Source organism: Streptopelia decaocto (genome assembly GCF_964273445.1).
Source record: "Streptopelia decaocto genome assembly, chromosome: 2".
Lineage (NCBI taxonomy): Eukaryota > Metazoa > Chordata > Aves > Columbiformes > Columbidae > Streptopelia > Streptopelia decaocto.
In genome coordinates, this window is record NC_138655.1 from 36,524,271 (window position 1) to 36,542,323 (window position 18,053).

Below are 18,053 nucleotides of genomic sequence, written 5' to 3' on the forward strand. Positions count from 1 at the left end.
ATGACATCTTGGGTAGGAGGCAAACCAAGCCTCCTATATTCAGCTTGTCCAGATTTGACAGGAAGCCTGTATAATTTTTATGCTGCCTTTTTTTTAATGTAGATCTCTTAGATATAAAACTTGCTCAGTGTTATGTCTGCTGCCATATTCTTACTAGGAGGATAAAATACAGGGAAGTCCATAGTTGGAGAAGCATGATGCGTCTCAGACACCTCATCTTCTACACACCACTCTTTACACTTGTTTTTGCAGTGAGGTAGAGTCAAACTTATTGAGCTGTCTACCTACCAAGTAATCTTTTTTTTCTTTTTTCACTTTACTGCAGGGTTCTACTATCCCTTGTAGCCTATGTAAAGTGTAATGTGGAAGAACTATGTGGGTTTTTTGTTGGTTGTGGTATGTGGTTCTTTTGGTATGTTGTAGTGTTTTGTTTTGGTTTTTTTCTCTCCGGATTGCAGGGCCACACCAGAAACCTGGTCTAATATTATGTTGCTGTGATGTAAAACTGAGAACATTAAACAGTATGGTGGTACTTTTATACCTTCTAAAATTTATAGAACATGAGTCATAATTTAAGAAAGTTGACTTACACTGGAAAGTTTTAATGTACTTAAAACTATTTATCCCTCATTGGGTGACACATTTTAAAAGAACAAGAAGAAAAACTGCAGAGAGTTCATGTAGTTGAAATGAAACACTAGAAATTAAAAACCTTGCTTTACTCCTGTAACTGAACTGTGGATGAACAGTGGTAACCAGGAAGATAAGTTCAGGTTGTGGCTTTATTCCGAAAGCCTCCTTGGATGAAGACATCACTCCTGACTTCAAACAGCACTGTCACAAAACTTGTAATTGAATCCTGTCAGCTATGCTTTATTCCTTAGCAAAATAGTACTGAACTGTCTTATAAAAATAATAAAACCCTTATTAGTTGTGTATTTCTAATTGCAGTCTCTCAAAAAGCTAAAGTAGAAGCTTCAGGCATCACTTACTGAGTGGAGTTTTTACTCTTCATTAGGGTTAATGTGAATTCCTGGGCCATAGGCAGCAATAAACTTCAGCAGCTGCTGGTGACACTGCATGAGGTAACTATCTCTCTGTTGCAAGGAGTTTTCATCACTGAGGTCAAATGGAAATACAGGATTTGGTGCAATGCATAATGCAGACTTGCCTAAGCAAAGACCAAAAAAAACCAAAAAACCAATCAAGATTTTTGCCAAAAGACTTTATAATCTTGCCAGGACTTTGAAGGAAAAGCATCTGTGACACAGATTAAAAGCCAGCATAAAGGACGGAGCCGCAGTGTGGGCCTGCGGCTTAACCATGTACATCACTGAGGCTCTCTGCCTTCTCTTCCACTGTCTTCCACAGTGGAAATTCTGGACTTTGATGTGAAATGACAATTATTTCAAACAATTGATAAAACCTTCTGTCAAATAGACAAAGTATCAACACTGTTACCAAGACTAAAGACTGAGTTACGTTATTTACCATGTTTTAGGGTAAGAGATGATTCAAGTAACAAGATGGCAATCAATGCATCTTCCTCAAGTACTTTGTTTCTCAAACTTAGTTTAGTGTGAGCCTTAGACAGTGAAATCCTAAAAGATGAATACAAGCATATCAGAAATAAAAAACAGTGCACACATGAATGCAATATGTATTGCCCTTTTGTAAATTGAAAGTTAACACTTGAGTGTTTGTTTCTATACTTAAGCTGTGTAAACGTCCCACAAATAACTGTGCAGTTGTACTTGTCACTAACAAAGTATGTATTATTGTGTGACTTTCTTGCGCTATGAAAGTTGTGGAACTTGGCACATTATCTAAAGATTTTTTTTTTTACTTGCACAACACAAAGCTGTGATAATTTAAGTCTCTTTTCTGTTTTTCTAGATAGCTTCAGCAGTGATAATTGTTTCTTAAATCACTGGGGTTTGCCTGGCAAAGTTCTTTACTTTTTTTTTTTTTAACATCAATATATAAATTAAATAGTATTCATAAATAATAAATAAGATTATGCTTGAGCTTTTCAAAACTTAAGTGTCTTGTCTAAATTTTTATTTATCAAGCTCTTGAGCAGGTTAGGAGAATTTCTATTTGCAACATAGATGTGTTTACTTTAAAAAGTAGGACATACAGAATTCTTAGCGCAGATGCTGATAATGTTGGTCTATTAAGAGAATCTCTTCTCACTCTGCGACTTGCAAGATAGTAGCCCTGAATGAGGTTTTCTGCTTCTGAGCTCAGTTCAACGTGAAGATTCCTAGCAAACAAAATAAACTGGAGAGAGGGTATACATTTTAAATACTTAACTGGAAAAAAAAGAATTTACATTTTTCACACATTTTAATATACCAGTACCACAGTAATAAGAGTTTGGACAATAAATTCTACCAGTAGTTTTTAAAGAGACAGCTGTCACTATTCAGGTATGCGTAAGGATAGATCTCAGATACTAAACAGAATCACCCATTGATTATACTAGCGATATTGACTGTTTAGAATGGAATATTAACTTTTACTACTGATTATAAACTGGTCAAAAGTAGGTATTGGAGACCTGTTCTCACATGAATGTTAACCTATGCTTTTCAGAAACAATATTGAACTGAATTTATTATGTTGGCTCTTTTAAAGAACTGAAGCTAATGTATCGATGATCCTATTAGCACTAGTGGGAGTATGGTGGGGGGGAATGGATAGGAAGTGAGTATTAACAGATTTTAAAATAAGCAATGTGAATGTGTGAAGAGAACCTTCTGATTCCAGCAATAGTATGAAATTCCCAAGTATAATGCACTTCTAAATGCTTGGGCATTATCTGTTACCTCCTCAAAATCCTGCATTTGGAACTGCTGTGAGACTTTGTACAGCTTGGCTTCAGGACTGATAGCTTTTTTCAAGATATGATGCACAAGAGGAGAAGACAGTCGACATGAAGGAAATTCATTGTATATCAGAAGCCCAAAAACATCTAGAAGATTAGGTGGAATCAAACTCACATCCTAAAGAAAAGATCCAGAGAAAGAAAATAATTATTTCAACTTTTTGACTTGTAGGAACATTGCAATTTTTTCAATCTGAAATGTTCAATATCCATATATACTGAGTCCTGAAAGACAAATTACCTATAATAAATGCAATAAAATTTTGTTTCAATAGTAGTTGTCAAAAGCTATTCTGAATAATAAATGATACCTACTTCTGGGAAAGCTAGCTCATTTTAGAAGATATCTGATTTAAAGTCACTTAAGTTGTGACTTTTTGGGAAATACTAACAAAATTGATTGTTTTCATTATTTTGTATGTTGAAATAACTATAAACACAAATGACTGCTATAGTACCGTTACTGTCATAACAAGGCATGTGCTTTACCATCTGTCCAATTAAAAAGTTTTCCTTTTGTATATGTTTCTTTGAGGAAGAATCCACATCTACAAAAGACCAAAAGTTGGTTTGAACTGAAATAGTGACTTGTTGGTCAGCCTGTTCTCCATACTTCTTTCCAGGAATGAATACTGTTGTCATTCTGCTTTCCAGCACTAGGATAGGACAAAATATGTCAATTCTGTAATTGGTGTAGTTTAACTATAATTTCTAGTCCCATACAAACGATCTGAAACCAGTCACTATCATGTATTTAATAGAATTGTCAACATCAATGGATCTCTGCAGTGGAGCCTGTGTAGTATATGTAAGCTTATAGGACCTTGGCTTTTTTGTCCTTTTCTTACACAGACACATTAAAAATAGTGTTATAGATTTTCACAGCATTTGAGGGCCATGAGCTGGGGAACAAACGTAGCCATTAATTTGTATGTTGGTTTTGTTCTGTCCCCTCATTTGTTAGCATGTGTGAGATTACCAGACTGTAGAAGTTCAAGTTTATCCTTTTTGTATGAAGATAAGTCTCCTAAGTAACAGACACCACCCTTAGCCAGGACAGCACTGCAAGCTTGGATACTGGCACTTCCAGTTCCGTGCTTATCTTTGGACACAGAAGGAAAAATGTCACTAGAAGGTGGGTGTCGGATGCCACGAGGCAGAAGACATAAGCTGTAATTCAGAAGCCTAGGGGATTAAATAATTTTCAGTCATAAATTGTTAAATTATTCAGTTTTTCAAAACAATACTACACTTAATACTGTATAATGGTATTTATATATATTAATACTCACTTAGAAACAACAACAACAAACCTTAACATAAAACCAGTGTCAAAACAAAATTGGAGTGTTTTGTTTTGTTTTGTCAAAACCATTGTCAAAACAAAAATTTTGTCAAAACAAAAAATTTTGTTTTGTCAAAACAAAATCAAACAAAAAATGCCATTATTAATAGGTGGGAAGTGGTGATGAAAAAGCTCAAGATTTGAAAAGTAGAGCCATTTGCTTTTATTATATCATCACCAGCTTCTGGGACAGTCTTCAGTTTTGGTTTTAGAAGAATGTTTTGTTTGAGTTCTGCTAAACAGTGCTTATTGAGAACATTATGAGGGTGTTAACGGGTTTTATTATTAGTGAAGTTGTGACCTAGATTTATCGCATAAAATAAATAAGTGTATTTGGGTATTTTTACTAAGTTGGAGCCCTGCAAATTCTTTTAAAATACAGTCTCTTTAACCTTTCATGTAAGGCCAATCCTATTATCTTTAAAAATACTCATGTTTTTAATTCCAATTTACGTGAATAATAAGGAATCTTTACCTATCAATTACTAGCGTGTCGCTTGTCACAATCAACAGATCCAGATAATCTGCATTTTCTTTTTCACATGTCTGTACTAGGCTCAGCAGTATTGTGAGTTTGAGAGTATTGCAAGTGCCTGGTGGGACAATTTGAGAAGCAAAGATATTGGCAAGGATGGCTGTAAACTTCCAGCATGAGCTTGATGTCAGTGAGAGCAGATACTTAAAATTGTCACCGACAAAAGAAGGACCTAAATATAACAAAGTACAGGTTAACAAACACTTCACATGAAAGCTATGCAGATACATTAGAATAAGTCATCATTCGAGCCTTGATACAAAACTTACAAAGAACAAATGTTTATGTGTTGAGCACAAATTCAGAATGTAAACATCTGACACTATTAATTTTACTAAAAAGGTAGCAGCATGTCCTGCTAAAACTGATGGAATAAGAAAGGAGTAACAAACTGAAATATCACATTCATTTAATGTATCATTTCAAAGTACCTTCCAAAGGACAGGAAATGTTGGAAACAGGAGTTGAAGAACTGAAGGAAAGAATGGTGTAGCTTTTCAATGCATGGAAATGGGGCAAAAGGTGATATTCTCGAAGAACAGTAAGCATACATTTCAGACTGCAAGGGAAGTGGTTTTGTAATCTGGACCTCTAGGTCACAGAAAACTGTACCACTTCTCATGATTTTGTTCTATAAGGTTTCCCAACTTTTAAAGTCAATTTTTAATGGAACTCTTTTACCATTTGGTTTACAGAGCTGTACACTATTGACTTCTATACATGCTGTAGCTTGTAAGCCATTTTGCACACAAGCTGGAATTCCTATAATCTTGTAGTGGTTTCCTATCTTCATTTTATTGACCAGTTCATCTAGAAATTTGGAAAAAAAAAAAGAGGGTGGTGATGAGAGGAATCTGAAGATGTGTTAGGGTGTAAAGACAGTTTTAGAGATATGGTCAGAAAACTTAAAATTGAACCATTCAGAATGTTAATATTTAATTGCAGAAAACAACAGTTGGGTGCCAGGTTCACTGTAATGGACTAGAATAAAATGATGCATACAATTCTAATTAGTTAGTGCAAAAGGTAAGGAAGACACAGTAGGTGAGGAAAGGCAGATTCCTGATTAAAAGATAAAAAAAGATAACGCATTTAATTCTGCATTGACAAGAAAATGAATAGTTGTTTGCAAGTATGCATTCCTACTCTGAAATTTGTGGTTACACCACTATTAGTTACTGTCCTATAAAATGTCAAACAAGAAAAACCACAATAAAAAGGAAATCCAGTAGCTTTGTGACCCTTTGTATTTCTGCGCATCTTTAAAAAAAAATCACATTTATTTTTTGAAAATGAGAGTTAGGTCCAACCAAACACAAGTCTCAGCTCTGAGACCCTGTCCAATCTCATCAATCACTGAAGCCAGTAGAAATTCAATGCATGCAAAACTCACAATATCTGACCCACAGATTGTGTTTTATAACAATACACGCACAGCATCGTTTTTTAAGTGTATCTCACGATCCTGGAGCTATTTAGTTTTCCAGAAATGGACAATATAATTCCATAGACTTTTGGAATAATGTTGGCTTGGGAGTTTGGTTGTTGTTTTACGAGAATTAATGGAAGTATGTTGGTGAGTTGTGATTCTAGTTGGATATTCTCATTAGAAATCATTTAATAATTGCAGTGGTAAGTAGTGGTAGTAGAAGCCAAAAGTCCTGATGGAATGCAGAAAACAGCTAGACTGAGGGTGTTAAAACACATGCAGTTAGTACAAAACAGTATGGACAGAGGAAGTAGAAAGCAGAAAAAAAACCCCATCTACAGTTAGTATGTGATACGGTGAAACTGGTCAAGAGATTTTATTTATATGAAGGTACAGAAGTGAACATAACAGTTTTGCCATGTGTACTCTTCAATCACCTGTGTATACTGTTTAATCATCTATCTAATTTTATGTATTTTCACCCCTAATTTTATTGAAGAACTGCAATATGAGTTATTACTTTAACTTTATCCAGATAAATGGACCTATAAGGAAAATGCAAGTGAATACTACAGTTCAATTCTAAAACATTTTTTTTACAAATCTCCAAAATTCAGCTTACCTCTCAAGAAAACTGTAAATGTCTGAATCATAAAATGTGATTTGTCGTCGGAATATCCTTTCAACGCATTAAGAACTTTTGCATCAATCATTTCAACTACTTGTTTATCTTTCAAAGTAAAGGCAAATAAAAGGTTAGTTCTCTTGAAAACAGTACAGCTTTTTTTTTTTTTTTTTTTTCTTTTAAATGACTGGTACATTTGGGGGCTTTTTCCACTTAACCATCTTGTTTACTTATTATGTAACACAAGTAGGAAAGTAACAGATCTAAAAATAAAACTACATAGATCCTACCACCAAGTACTCTATATTTCATGTCTTCCCGCAGTGGCGAAGAACACAAGCTACACACAAAATCATTCCTCACTGTGGCAGATTCTGTAGCTCCAGGCAGATGCACTCTTATATAGCTAAACCCTAAAAAGAAAAAAAATTGTCAAGGAGGAAACGCCTTTCATTTAAAATTTCCCATTATGAAGAGACTAAAATACTGGACAGTGAAATTCCAAATTTATCATGCATTTCTTCGTATGAGCACCTGTTGGTATACTGTGGTTCCACTGAAACGATCTGAATAATTTATTCCAGGTTGACCACAGGATGGCAGAATTTCCCTTGGCACCCCCCCAAGCGGCACAGCTCGGCCTTTCCGAGCGGGAACGAGCGGCTGCCGCTGGTGCCTGGCGGGCAAATGACACGGGAGACGGATACTCATTATTAGAGGTATGTGCCTTCAGAAAGACATCATTATGATTTATTCTGCAGTCGCTAACTTTGGGATTTCACTTCTCTTTCGTAATTTTATGGTCTCTTACAGGAAGAAGCAAATGAAACAGCCTTAAAAGTACTTAAGGCCTAAAACTGCAACAATAGAAGCAGTTCAGTAATATTACTCAAATAAGTGGTTCCACAGAATTCATCTCCCCATTAAAGCAAACCTATTCTATGCTAGATGCTTTTGCCAGTCACTTAAGCATACTGTTCTGTGATATTTTCTATAAAGAAAAACACAGTTTCCAAGGGAAAAAAATACTACTTTATCTTTTTTCTTTCAGAAAATTTAATTATATTTGCAACGTATCTTTTCTCTTATGAACTACCTTCAGCATTAGGAAAATGGAGTGCTGGCACAGCTATGCTTCCAAAACCTTTAATTACGCTGAGCCACTGGCAGGGCCCACTTTCCATTAATAAAAATCATCCTGTGCTCATTACAAAAATGTCTGCATAATAAGACTGCATAGAAATGCCTTTTCCATGCTAGGTTTTTAATTTCTGTAAATTATCAAGTTTATTAAAAAACTTTTGAAATAGTACTGAGATTTTTTTTTTATTACCTTCAGAAAATGGACAGGTTTCCTCAGTACAAAGAAATCTTGCTCCTTGTGTATATTTTGTTACTGTTCCCATTGCAGTCGCTATTCCTTCAGACATATAAAATCTTTGAGATGTGTAATTAAAGGGAAATGCAGAAAGACTGAAGACATAACTTGGTAAAGGTGGCAAATGTGTTGGTTTCAGCAGTATACTAACCTAACAAGAGATACAATTATATTAACACTGTAAAAAAACTTTATTTAAAACTGCTTTACTTACAAACAATGATTAGAAATTAGCTACTAGAAAAAAGTTAGAAGCACGTGAGGTGTAATTCAATTTCACATTAATTATCTCAAAATTCTTGCAGTATGGTTGGGTGACATTTCCAGCTACTTTTAATTACAAATAATACTACAACCAAAGGGAAAATGAAAACTGAAAAGTTAATACAAAAGTATTATTTTTTGACACTTCACTATACTCAAATGATTTAAGATCTAAATGGAGAACAGTGCAGACTCACCTGAGCTTCTGTCTGCAATTGTTCAATTAATGATAATGTCTTAATAGCTATGAAACATACCTGTGATTGAAAAAGAACTTCATTTTAGAAAGGAAAATCTAGTTCAGGTATAGATTATGTACTTTTGTCTACTCTTGTCTATATATACATACTTACTGACTGAAAAATCTGTGCAGCTTGTATAGGATTATGAAGAATGTAGTTTCCAAGAACTGCATCTAATTCAGTAATATCAGAAGGATTTATTGAAATAATGAAACGATAAACAGCATAACTCTGTTTTGAGTCTGTAGAAAAAGTATGTTTAATAAAAATAACAGAGGTTTGTGTAACATTATGTATCAATTTAACAGAATATGTATTGAGTAATACCATTATATTTTTTGCAGTCATGCACGAATTTCTGAAGGCCACCACTTCTGTCAAGGTAAACAAGGGAAATTTCCCTCATTTTCTGTATTTCATGATGCATTCTCCAAGAAAGATCTTCGCATTCTTTATCAAAATGTTGGAATAAACTGTGAAGAAACAACATTAGAACTGGCCATGCAACAATAATAATGAAGGTATGTATTAAACAAGCCATAAAAATGAAAATAAATAGTCTCTTTTTCAAACTTTGCGATTCTTTAAGGATTTTTAAACTACTACAATTCAGTGGAAAGTTCTTTCTAATGGCTGAAGCATACTACATTCCCAAAGTAAATTCCTGAATGATGCTCTAGTCCTTTCTTTTCTCAGTTAGTTATTTTGCTGCCCAATTCCCTAACCCATGAAATTAAAGCCTGCATTTAATTTAACCTCTCCTGTGTATTTTATAGGTATAGTAAGCCTACTGAAAGTAAGATTTAAATATCTGCCTCATCTGAGAAGCCTGTCATAGCTGTGAAGTTTGAAACTGGGCAACATCTTTTCCCTTTTTAAAATCTGATTCCCTGCTCTGCTGTTACCACCTTTAGCACCCACTTACGGTGTCAATCTTGCAAACACTTATTTCCAGCACATACACAGAAAAATCAGTTCTCAAAGACAAAACCTTCACAACAGTTTTGGTTTGGAGGCTGACCATGCTCTTCAGTGCTGTTTTCATTGTGTACTACCCACATCTCCACGTATTTTTCGAGTAAAATCTCATACCGTGAAGCAGTACTTGCTGAATTTAGAAGGAGAATCACACTACAGCCGAAATAGGGTATTTTGTATATACGTATCTGGTTTACTGTCTTAGAGATTTTCTTCTACAAAGTGTCCTTTGTCCTCTCTGTAGATGACCAAAATTAAACACCACTTAAATCTTCAAAAGTAGATTTTGCTGCCTGGTAAAGGACAAGACACAGAATTATTGGGCTGATGGGGATGCAAAGCTCATAGCATCTGAAGGATGTCCTGTGGGAGTTCACAGAACTGCCTTCATCCAAGAGACGAGTAACTGGATACCAGTGCAACCTGAGCGTGGCAGCAGTGTAAATCCTGTCGTCTGAGAATTGCATGCTCTGGGCTGGTAGATGTGTTTAGTGGCCTGAAGTATCAAATTTTAAGAACAAGTTGAAAAATAATTTGTAGTAGGGACTTGGGTTTTTTTTCTCAGGATTTTCTTTAGGATTGCTCCTACATGACTACTGCTCCGTCCCTTGAAACCTTCAGCAAGAAGGGATTAAAGAAACACACACAGATCCACTGTATTTCCCCAGACCCTGTGTTCTCCTGGCTAGGACACCAGACACGACTAGGAAGGACTAAGCGACGGCCTAGGTCATTCTGCACTAACCACTGTCACGTCCTAACCTTCACAGAATAAAGTCTCACCAGTCCCACAGCCGGGGTGCCCACGTTCATCCGTTCCCCCACAGCCGGGTAACCGCACTCAGCTGCACTCCAGTGTGTGCCAGGGCACGATGCGCAAAGCCTCCCCGCGGCAGCGAGGGGCCTGACGGCCGCAGGACGGGGCTGCCGGTACCGCTCCCGCACCCCTCAGGCGGCAGCCGTTGGCGCGCTCGGGGACGGCCGTTAGCCCGCGCGGCGCGGGCGGGCAACGCGCCACAGCTCCCCCTCCGCCCGGCAGCCGCAGCCCTCACGGACACCGCTACCAGTGCCGAAACGGCTCCTCTCCCCTCCCCCTCCCCCACCGCTGCATAAGCGCACCCGCCCCATTGAACGTACAGTCACCGTGAAGCCTTCTCTTTGCTGCGGGCACAGGCTTAGGCACGTCACTAGAAAAGGGACATGTACTGACAGGGTAGCAAGTACTGAAACACAACGTATTTATAAAAACCTTCTCTCCCTTTTATTAATAAATATTGCGTATTTAACTGTTGCCTTCAGTATGCCAGCCATTTGTAAACTTACCTCTCAGGACAGCACCTCTGAACTCTCTTTCTGTTGTATTTCAGTTTGTATTTTTACAACTGCCATGCCCTTCTGCCCCGTTCCTTTGCTTCCACAGCTCCAGGAGAGAAGGCTGCTGCTCACAGGGTTCAGCTGCACCTCTGAAGGGGAGGAACAATCCCCTTTCACCATGGTCAGGCAAACCCCCCTGCATTAGTCACAAAAAGACAAATTCTACCTCCTTTCATTACATATCTACCAAAACAGGAAAGGAATACCACAGGTGTTTCCTGTGTAGGTTCTTCCACAATCTCCTGCCACAACTGGTGCATCAGATTTCACTTTTCAGCTTAGCATCAGGTGAAGGGGCTACTCTACACGGTGAGCAGCGTCATCTTACTTTGACAACCAGCATCATGAAATGCAGAATAAGAGCACTAGATGCGAAAGTGTTGTGAGGCTTCATTGCCTGATGTTGCACACAGAGTCTGTTATCTTTACAAGTCCTGATCTGACCCAGGCATTTCACAACGTGAACTTACAGCAGAAGGAAAAAAGCGAACAGAAGTATTGCAAGTGTGATATGTTTAACACATTCACATTTCACCAAAAAGGCAGAGCCTGCTGAAAGAAAAAGCTTAATAAGCAATTAAGGCGCTCTCCCAGAAATAACTTCAACTACCATTGCCATATTTTTTTGTATTAGGAAAAAAAACCAAAACAAAAAACCACCAAATTTCTGAGCAAAAAAAGGCCAAAACCCAAACCCCTTCACCCAGTCAGGCAGCTAGGTATAGATATCTTTGAAATACAAGACAAAAACTAAAAAGGGTGCTAGCTCCCACAGCAACAACTTCACAAGTATCCCTCTTCCTCCCCATCTCCCTACAGTATTGTACCTCCTCCTGGGAGAAGCAGAAAGCAGCTTGAGTATGTGTTTCCTTGCCATAAAGAAAAGGTAGTTACAGTAGCCCACATTTCAGACCTACACAGTAAAAATTCAGTATAAGAATGGATACTTGCTATCTTATCATCAATTTAAAAAAAAGTAAAAAAAAAAAAAAAGTGAGGCTATTGCTTCCAAATGATTATAACTGCAAGCACAAGATGCATGTAGTTGTTGCACCGCTATTTCCAAACATCTCAAAATTTCAGAGCAGCACTACGGAAAATGAGCACCAAGGCACCACTCTGCTCCCACAAACGATACAGTTCCTTCCTCCCTTACACGCCAATGGCAATTCTTACTTCTTTTACCCAGCCACTGCTTCCAACACCCCTTGTAGCAACTGCTCTGCTCCACTTAAGCACTATGCAGGAGACAGTGGTATAGAAGGTATTTCCTGAGATAAGCAAGGAATCCTGTTTTAGTTTCCACTTGTCTAATGTTTCGCTATTGACACAAGATAAATTTCAGAAGAATTATGATTTGATACACTTTTCCCCAATATTCCCAGTTTGTAAGTGATATATCTTAGCTAGTTCTTATTTTGTCAAAGATGAGATGATTTTGATATTAGATACTGAAATTTATCTAACATTTAACTCTGGCTACTCCTCAGTGTCTTATCAGACCTCTCACAAATCAAGGCATTTAGCTGAATGTATTTATGAACAAAAAACACAGAACATTTTTGAAGTAACAGACAAAAATAAGTTGTTATTTACAAGTAATATATATATATAATAAAACTATTACCATGATAGGCTTTTATACACTGTAACTGCAGTCAATTTTTGCATTGTTTAAAAAAAATTTCCTTAAACAGAAATTGTTCAGAATTATCAGTTTGTCCATACATGTGTATGTTATCAGAAATACAACAGCTTTTCACATTTTTTAAATTATCAGCAAAACTTAGGTTTTTTTTTTTCCCTCCCCCCTAATATCAAGAGCAGATTTAAAAATGGTGCAAACTGGAACACAAAGACAAGTAGCTAAGAATACTGAAAGACAATCAATTTGGAACATTAGTGTTTCAAAGTATAAATCTGTGAGAAAAATCCCTAATATTTGGCATGATCCCCTCACCACCCACCTCCAAAAGGTCAAAGCAAGATAGCCTTTTAAAGTAACAGTAATTATTGCATGTTATATCTTTGGAAAAGCAGTGTTTTAACCAAATACATTTTAAATGTAGCTGAAATATAGACTTATTTATCTCACGGAGGAAAGAAAAGTAGAACACATGATCAGTAATGTTATCAAATCAATCCAGTTAATTTGTTCCATTCCAGTTTTGAGTAATCTCCCACACCTCAGATAATCCTGTTGAGTGAATGCGTATGCTTCAGCAAGCGCAAGAGCAACAATCCAGTTTTACGTGACCAACTTCTCGTTCTGTAGAAGTCCTTTAGGAATCTTGGTCTTAACTTATATTAACCCCTCATTTAAGTGCTGATAGGTAAATTAACATACATTTCAAACTGATACAACAGGGAAAACATTTACCTTTTTAAACCAGGATATACAAAAGACAATTTGCATAGTTACAATTCAAGCACAAAGTCACTGTAAATAGGTACAAAAGCATTTATAAATTTTACTAAATTTGCTGCTGTTTGTGCCAGCCAAATCTTAGATAGGTAAGAATGTAAACTTGAAGGGACTGAGGAGAACAGTCAGTGTTTTTGCTTACAAAATATGTAGATAATGCTTCTTAAAGGTTTTAAAAAAATATTTTCTGCAGCAGGAACAAACAGTTCAAACCCCAAAGAAAGCCATCCAAAATGCCCAAATTCCTCCTATACAGCAGAGAAAGTTTGTTCATAGGTTTCAAACCTACATACAAAACGAGGCACTAGTTTACACTATTTTGGAATGTGTCCGTAACTCTAACATTTCAGATTACCCCAAGTCTTCCAAAACACTGTTGGCTTCTAACTTCCTAGGAAAACATATCTTCACAAGGTGGTGCATAAGAAAATCCAACAAATGCATCATCTGCCTCTAGGACACTGGCATTAACAATGTTGTAATCAGAAGAAACGCAAACTGAGTATGGGACCATTTCTTCTGTAAACACTGCATCAAAATTCCCAATATCATCTGGTCCAACCTAGAAAACAAAGATCAATCAGTTGTTATATTAATACTGTGTTTTAAACTTGTGCTTGTCCTTTAGATGTAAAATTTAACTCTTGAGTCTATCTACTTCACATTGTTCCTTCCTATTTAAGTGTAGCAAATTTAAAGAAGCACATTACAGCATCCCTTAAAACAGTTATTAAAAGCTTGTTTCTTTTAGGCTGGAGGTCCAGCCAAAGCCTACACACCTTTATGATCTGACAAATCTAAGAAATCTCTCTTAAATGCCTGCTAGGGAGATGCAGAAACTACAACCCCTCCTGCTGCAAGAAAACCAAACCACCAAAAAAAACACCCCCAAAACCACCAAAAAAAAACATCACCAAAACCCACATCAACAAACACCACCCACTTATCTTTCTCTCTTGTCCATCAATAAATACTTCGTTAAATTTTACAGTGGTACTGTTATGATGGATCACCTTCCCAGTAACACGCTAAGAACTAAAGCACAGTAATATTAGGTCACAGAAGGGGAGACATGACAGCTGAGGCTTCTTCACCGAACAGACATAGACTCAACAAAAGGTGATGCTCTGAAGTGACTTCAGGAAGGACTCCCTCCTTACCACCCCACCACATCCCAAGCTTTTTGGACAAGCAGTCACAGGTTGACATAGTTTAAACTGATGGGAGAACAGAGAAAAGCTGCAACTAAGGCTTAAAAACTACAAAAAAAGCAGGAAAGCAGTAATGTGGAAAGTCTTCAAATAAAGAGGCCATCTGTATTTTCTTCTTTGGTCTTCTGACCCCACAAAAATTGGTAGTACTTTGAGAGGAATATGCAGAGGAAACAGTGATTTGTCAAACGGAGTTTTAAGTAAGAAAAGGCAGCATCACTGCTCAGAAGTTTCACTGCTCAAAAGGCCAGTCAGCACTGGGAGGTTCCCATTCTTCACCATCCTGAAACAAACATTCTTAGCGAACAGGTAAGCCCTCAACAGCAGGAATTTGGCGGGTATGAACTGAAACAGCACCAGGCACCTACCACATTAGGATTAAATGGTGGTGGAATCTTCTTCTGAAGAAGATCAGTCCAGCTGAGAGATTCAAAAAATGGGTGCTTTTGAATTTCAAGCTGCAGTAAGGAATAAAGATTTTATATATTTCAGAAATCCATCCTATGCATTATAGTAAATACTACTTCAGACTGCATGCACATAAGGAAGTCCTTCATCAGTTTATTTATTCGCAGTTTACTTTGCAATAAAAGCTGTAGTTGGTAAAAACAGCAAATAAAATTTGTTAGCCTGCCTCTACAAACTGGTTTCCTTTTAAGATCATATTTTCTCCTTTTAAGCCTTAAAATCAACCACCTTGAAGTCTACCACAGAGCAAGATTGTTTTCTGTTAGTCTCTCTGCTCGTGCCTTAAAGTTTTGTTAGTTTTGGTAAAGTAGATAATTATCTGAGAAGCGGCTGCTTTTACTTTCTCACATCACCTTATTGCAAACAAAGATTTTGCTGTTACACTGCATAAACATTTGCCATGATTTCAGGGCAAGAGCTGTTGTTTGCACGGTACTAGTGTTCTTCTTTATCTGAAGACTGGTTTTCATGTAGTTAAAATGTCATTACCGGGAAACAGCTTTTTCTTTTGATTATTTCCCAGTTTCACTATGAATAGTGAAACCTACTTTAGTACAGCTTAGTCACTACTACACCAGGAATTGTGTTTCCTTTACTGGAAGGTGCAGCAGCAACCAAACTCAAAATATTAATATCCCACAACAATCACCTCTCTCCTACCCCCAAAAACTTTCATGAAGTAATCACACTGGTGTCTTTAACCAAGAAATAAAAAGGAGGAACACAGATTGCTGTGTTATGTCTGTCTCTATCTCCAACTATTAAACCTGTGCTGTGCACATAAATTTGATGTCTCTTTAAATGAAGTAGGACTTGATAAATTAGGATATTACATACAAAATCTTCCCTTGCTCCAAGCCTGCTTTGCCGATCTTTCTCCAAAAGTTCTTCCAGAATAGACCAGGCTGTAAGACTGATTCCTGGGCGCAAAACTAAGGGCTTATGAAGAATATTCTCATACATCTCAGCAACATCACGGCAGTAAAAAGGTGGCTAAAAAAATAAAAGTTATACATGAATTTGAAGCTACATGCAACTTTTTTTTCATGTGTATTGAACACTAAGTAATTCTATAAGAACTACAAACTACAGTGAAATCTACCTCTTCTTACACACTGCTAACATGTAATTCCATCATCACCATTGACAGATCTTTACACTTTGACAGCTTCCCTACTAACCTCCTCCTAACATGCTCTCACACTCCTAAGTAGCCACAGATGCCATCCAGCTTCAAAGCTCCCATTGAATTTGGCTGAAAAGAACATGAGAGTGGAAAAACAAATCTGTCTCCCTATTTAAGGTCTTACAGAAGGAGAAAAAACTCAAGAAAACTAAGGGAACAGATTGTTACTGGAATGAATACATATGACTAGAAGCAGAAGAGCAACATTTTTTGTTTGTTTGTTTTAATGCTGCATTAGGAAGTGGAAAAGTTAGGAAACCTACGTAAAAAAAAAGTATTTTAATTCTATTTATTCCAGTATTTGGCAAAATTTCATTTCTAAGTTGGGTTTTTTTTGGGGGGGTATTATCACTGTTGATGCAGTCCACTCTCACATTCCCTCAAAGTGATGGCTGCTTGTCTACATCTGAGTTGATGTCCAGCAATTCACTGGAAAGCAAAACTTTAGACATCAAGAGGCAATGCAAAATCCAAAAAACAGGTGTTATGTTAAGACAAATTGTTCATCCACTTAATTGAAGCATCTCAACATTTTTCAAAAGTTAGCATCTTTAACAACACTCTTGCACATAAAGGTGGAGGAGGTGGGGAAGCAACCCCTGTCCTCCACATATTAAGTACCTACCAGCCCATAAAGCATTTCATAAAGAACTGCACCAAGGCACCACCAGTCTACTGTGTTGTCATAGGGCTGCTTTTTAATGACTTCCGGTGCAAGATACTAAAAAAAAAAAAATTTAGAGAATTAGGCTAGCAAGAATAAAACCTAGTTTTTAGTCACACCACAGTAAACACCTTCAAGAAAAGTTGCTTCATAGCAATTTTAAGACTGTTAAGCGTTTATCTTGGCCTCCGACAAACCTGGCAAATATTAATCACCATCTGGTTATTTACCAAGTAGGACAGCTGTTTTCCCAGCTGAAACAATACTTCCCACACACTACTGTTTTGCCAAACTCCTTTGCCACCTCTATTATGAAACTTCTGCATTTCAGACAGGTTGCTGCACTGTTGCAGAGACAACATCCCTCAGCAAGCTGGCTACCAGCTATGCCTGTTCTGCCATCCTCAGCCTGTATGCTTCCCAGTCAGTACAGAAAAACGAAAGAAGACCTTAATTCTGCTTCAGACTTATCATTATTGAGAAATTGTAGGACCTATATTAAGTTCCACTGTAAATCATGATGAGGGCATGAGTTGTGAGTTGCTCAAGATTCTTGTCAAATAGGTGTCCCTTGACTGATTTGTGGTAAACATCTGATACCAAACACTGAATGACAATGCTAACTGGTTTCCATCTACCTTGCAAGAAATCTGCTCCACATCTCAGAACTTACTAACACTACAGCACAAGGACAGACACTACATAATACGATGCTGTTCTTTGTGAATATGTGAATTCTATTCTATGTCAATATTGGATCATCATCTCGGTCCCCATCTACAGCGCACATGGTTTCTAACCTCTCAAAACAAGAGAATGCTCACTTCTGTCATTCCAGTATCCAAATTCTGAAACTGAATTTACAAATAGATGATAGCATTATCTGACAAGGCACAGACTGAAACTCACAGTTTAATTACATCAGTATTTCTCAAACTTTCTGTATGTGTGAGGGCCCTGTAGCTCTTTTGTCTATGGATGACCCTGCAAAAGCATGAAAAATAGTTGAAGTACTCAAAGAACTCAACTACTTAAGCTT

At 37.0% G+C, this 18,053-nt stretch overlaps 2 protein-coding genes and 1 long non-coding RNA gene across 11 annotated transcripts in view; 1 reads left to right on the forward strand and 2 right to left on the reverse strand.

The window, feature by feature from the left end:
- On the reverse strand, positions 1 to 9,198 carry MCMDC2 (minichromosome maintenance domain containing 2; the record flags this gene model as incomplete). 3 transcript variants are annotated; one of them, XM_082045665.1, is made up of 14 exons in its annotated part: positions 1 to 1,171; positions 1,492 to 1,601; positions 2,141 to 2,283; positions 2,832 to 3,008; positions 3,380 to 3,546; positions 3,870 to 4,075; positions 4,711 to 4,942; positions 5,452 to 5,580; positions 6,822 to 6,929; positions 7,115 to 7,237; positions 8,158 to 8,353; positions 8,664 to 8,723; positions 8,820 to 8,950; positions 9,036 to 9,198. In XM_082045665.1, 14 exons carry the CDS (start codon positions 9,196 to 9,198, stop codon positions 1,005 to 1,007), a joined length of 2,112 nt encoding a protein of 703 aa, XP_081901791.1. In that variant the 3' UTR covers positions 1 to 1,004. The 3 variants fall into 3 exon arrangements, 2 of the variants coding, with proteins under 2 accessions (XP_081901791.1, XP_081901792.1); XR_014183347.1 differs by lacking the exon at positions 1 to 1,171 and having other exon boundaries at positions 1,499 to 1,601; positions 2,141 to 2,266; XM_082045666.1 differs by lacking the exons at positions 1 to 1,171; positions 1,492 to 1,601 and having other exon boundaries at positions 2,122 to 2,266.
- LOC309436469 overlaps positions 7,151 to 18,053 on the forward strand; it is a 26,774-nt gene continuing 15,871 nt past the window's right edge. The window contains exons 1-3 of one of the 2 annotated variants that reach the window (XR_014183350.1): positions 7,151 to 7,543; positions 9,053 to 9,229; positions 9,485 to 9,975. This is a non-coding gene — a long non-coding RNA (uncharacterized lncRNA). Of the gene's footprint in view, positions 7,544 to 9,052; positions 9,230 to 9,484; positions 9,976 to 18,053 lie in introns of those variants that run through there. The other variant, XR_014183349.1, reaches the window with a different exon arrangement.
- LOC309436467 (serine/threonine-protein kinase Sgk3) overlaps positions 12,629 to 18,053 on the reverse strand; it is a 59,658-nt gene continuing 54,233 nt past the window's right edge. For all 6 annotated transcript variants that reach the window (XM_082045667.1, XM_082045668.1, XM_082045670.1 and 3 more), the window contains exons 14-17: positions 16,976 to 17,071; positions 16,002 to 16,157; positions 15,065 to 15,154; positions 12,629 to 14,047 (exon numbers count right to left, since the gene is read on the reverse strand). In XM_082045667.1, coding sequence (XP_081901793.1) covers positions 13,877 to 14,047; positions 15,065 to 15,154; positions 16,002 to 16,157; positions 16,976 to 17,071 — 513 coding nt within the window. In that variant the 3' untranslated portion in view covers positions 12,629 to 13,876. The remainder of the gene's footprint in view (positions 14,048 to 15,064; positions 15,155 to 16,001; positions 16,158 to 16,975; positions 17,072 to 18,053) is intronic.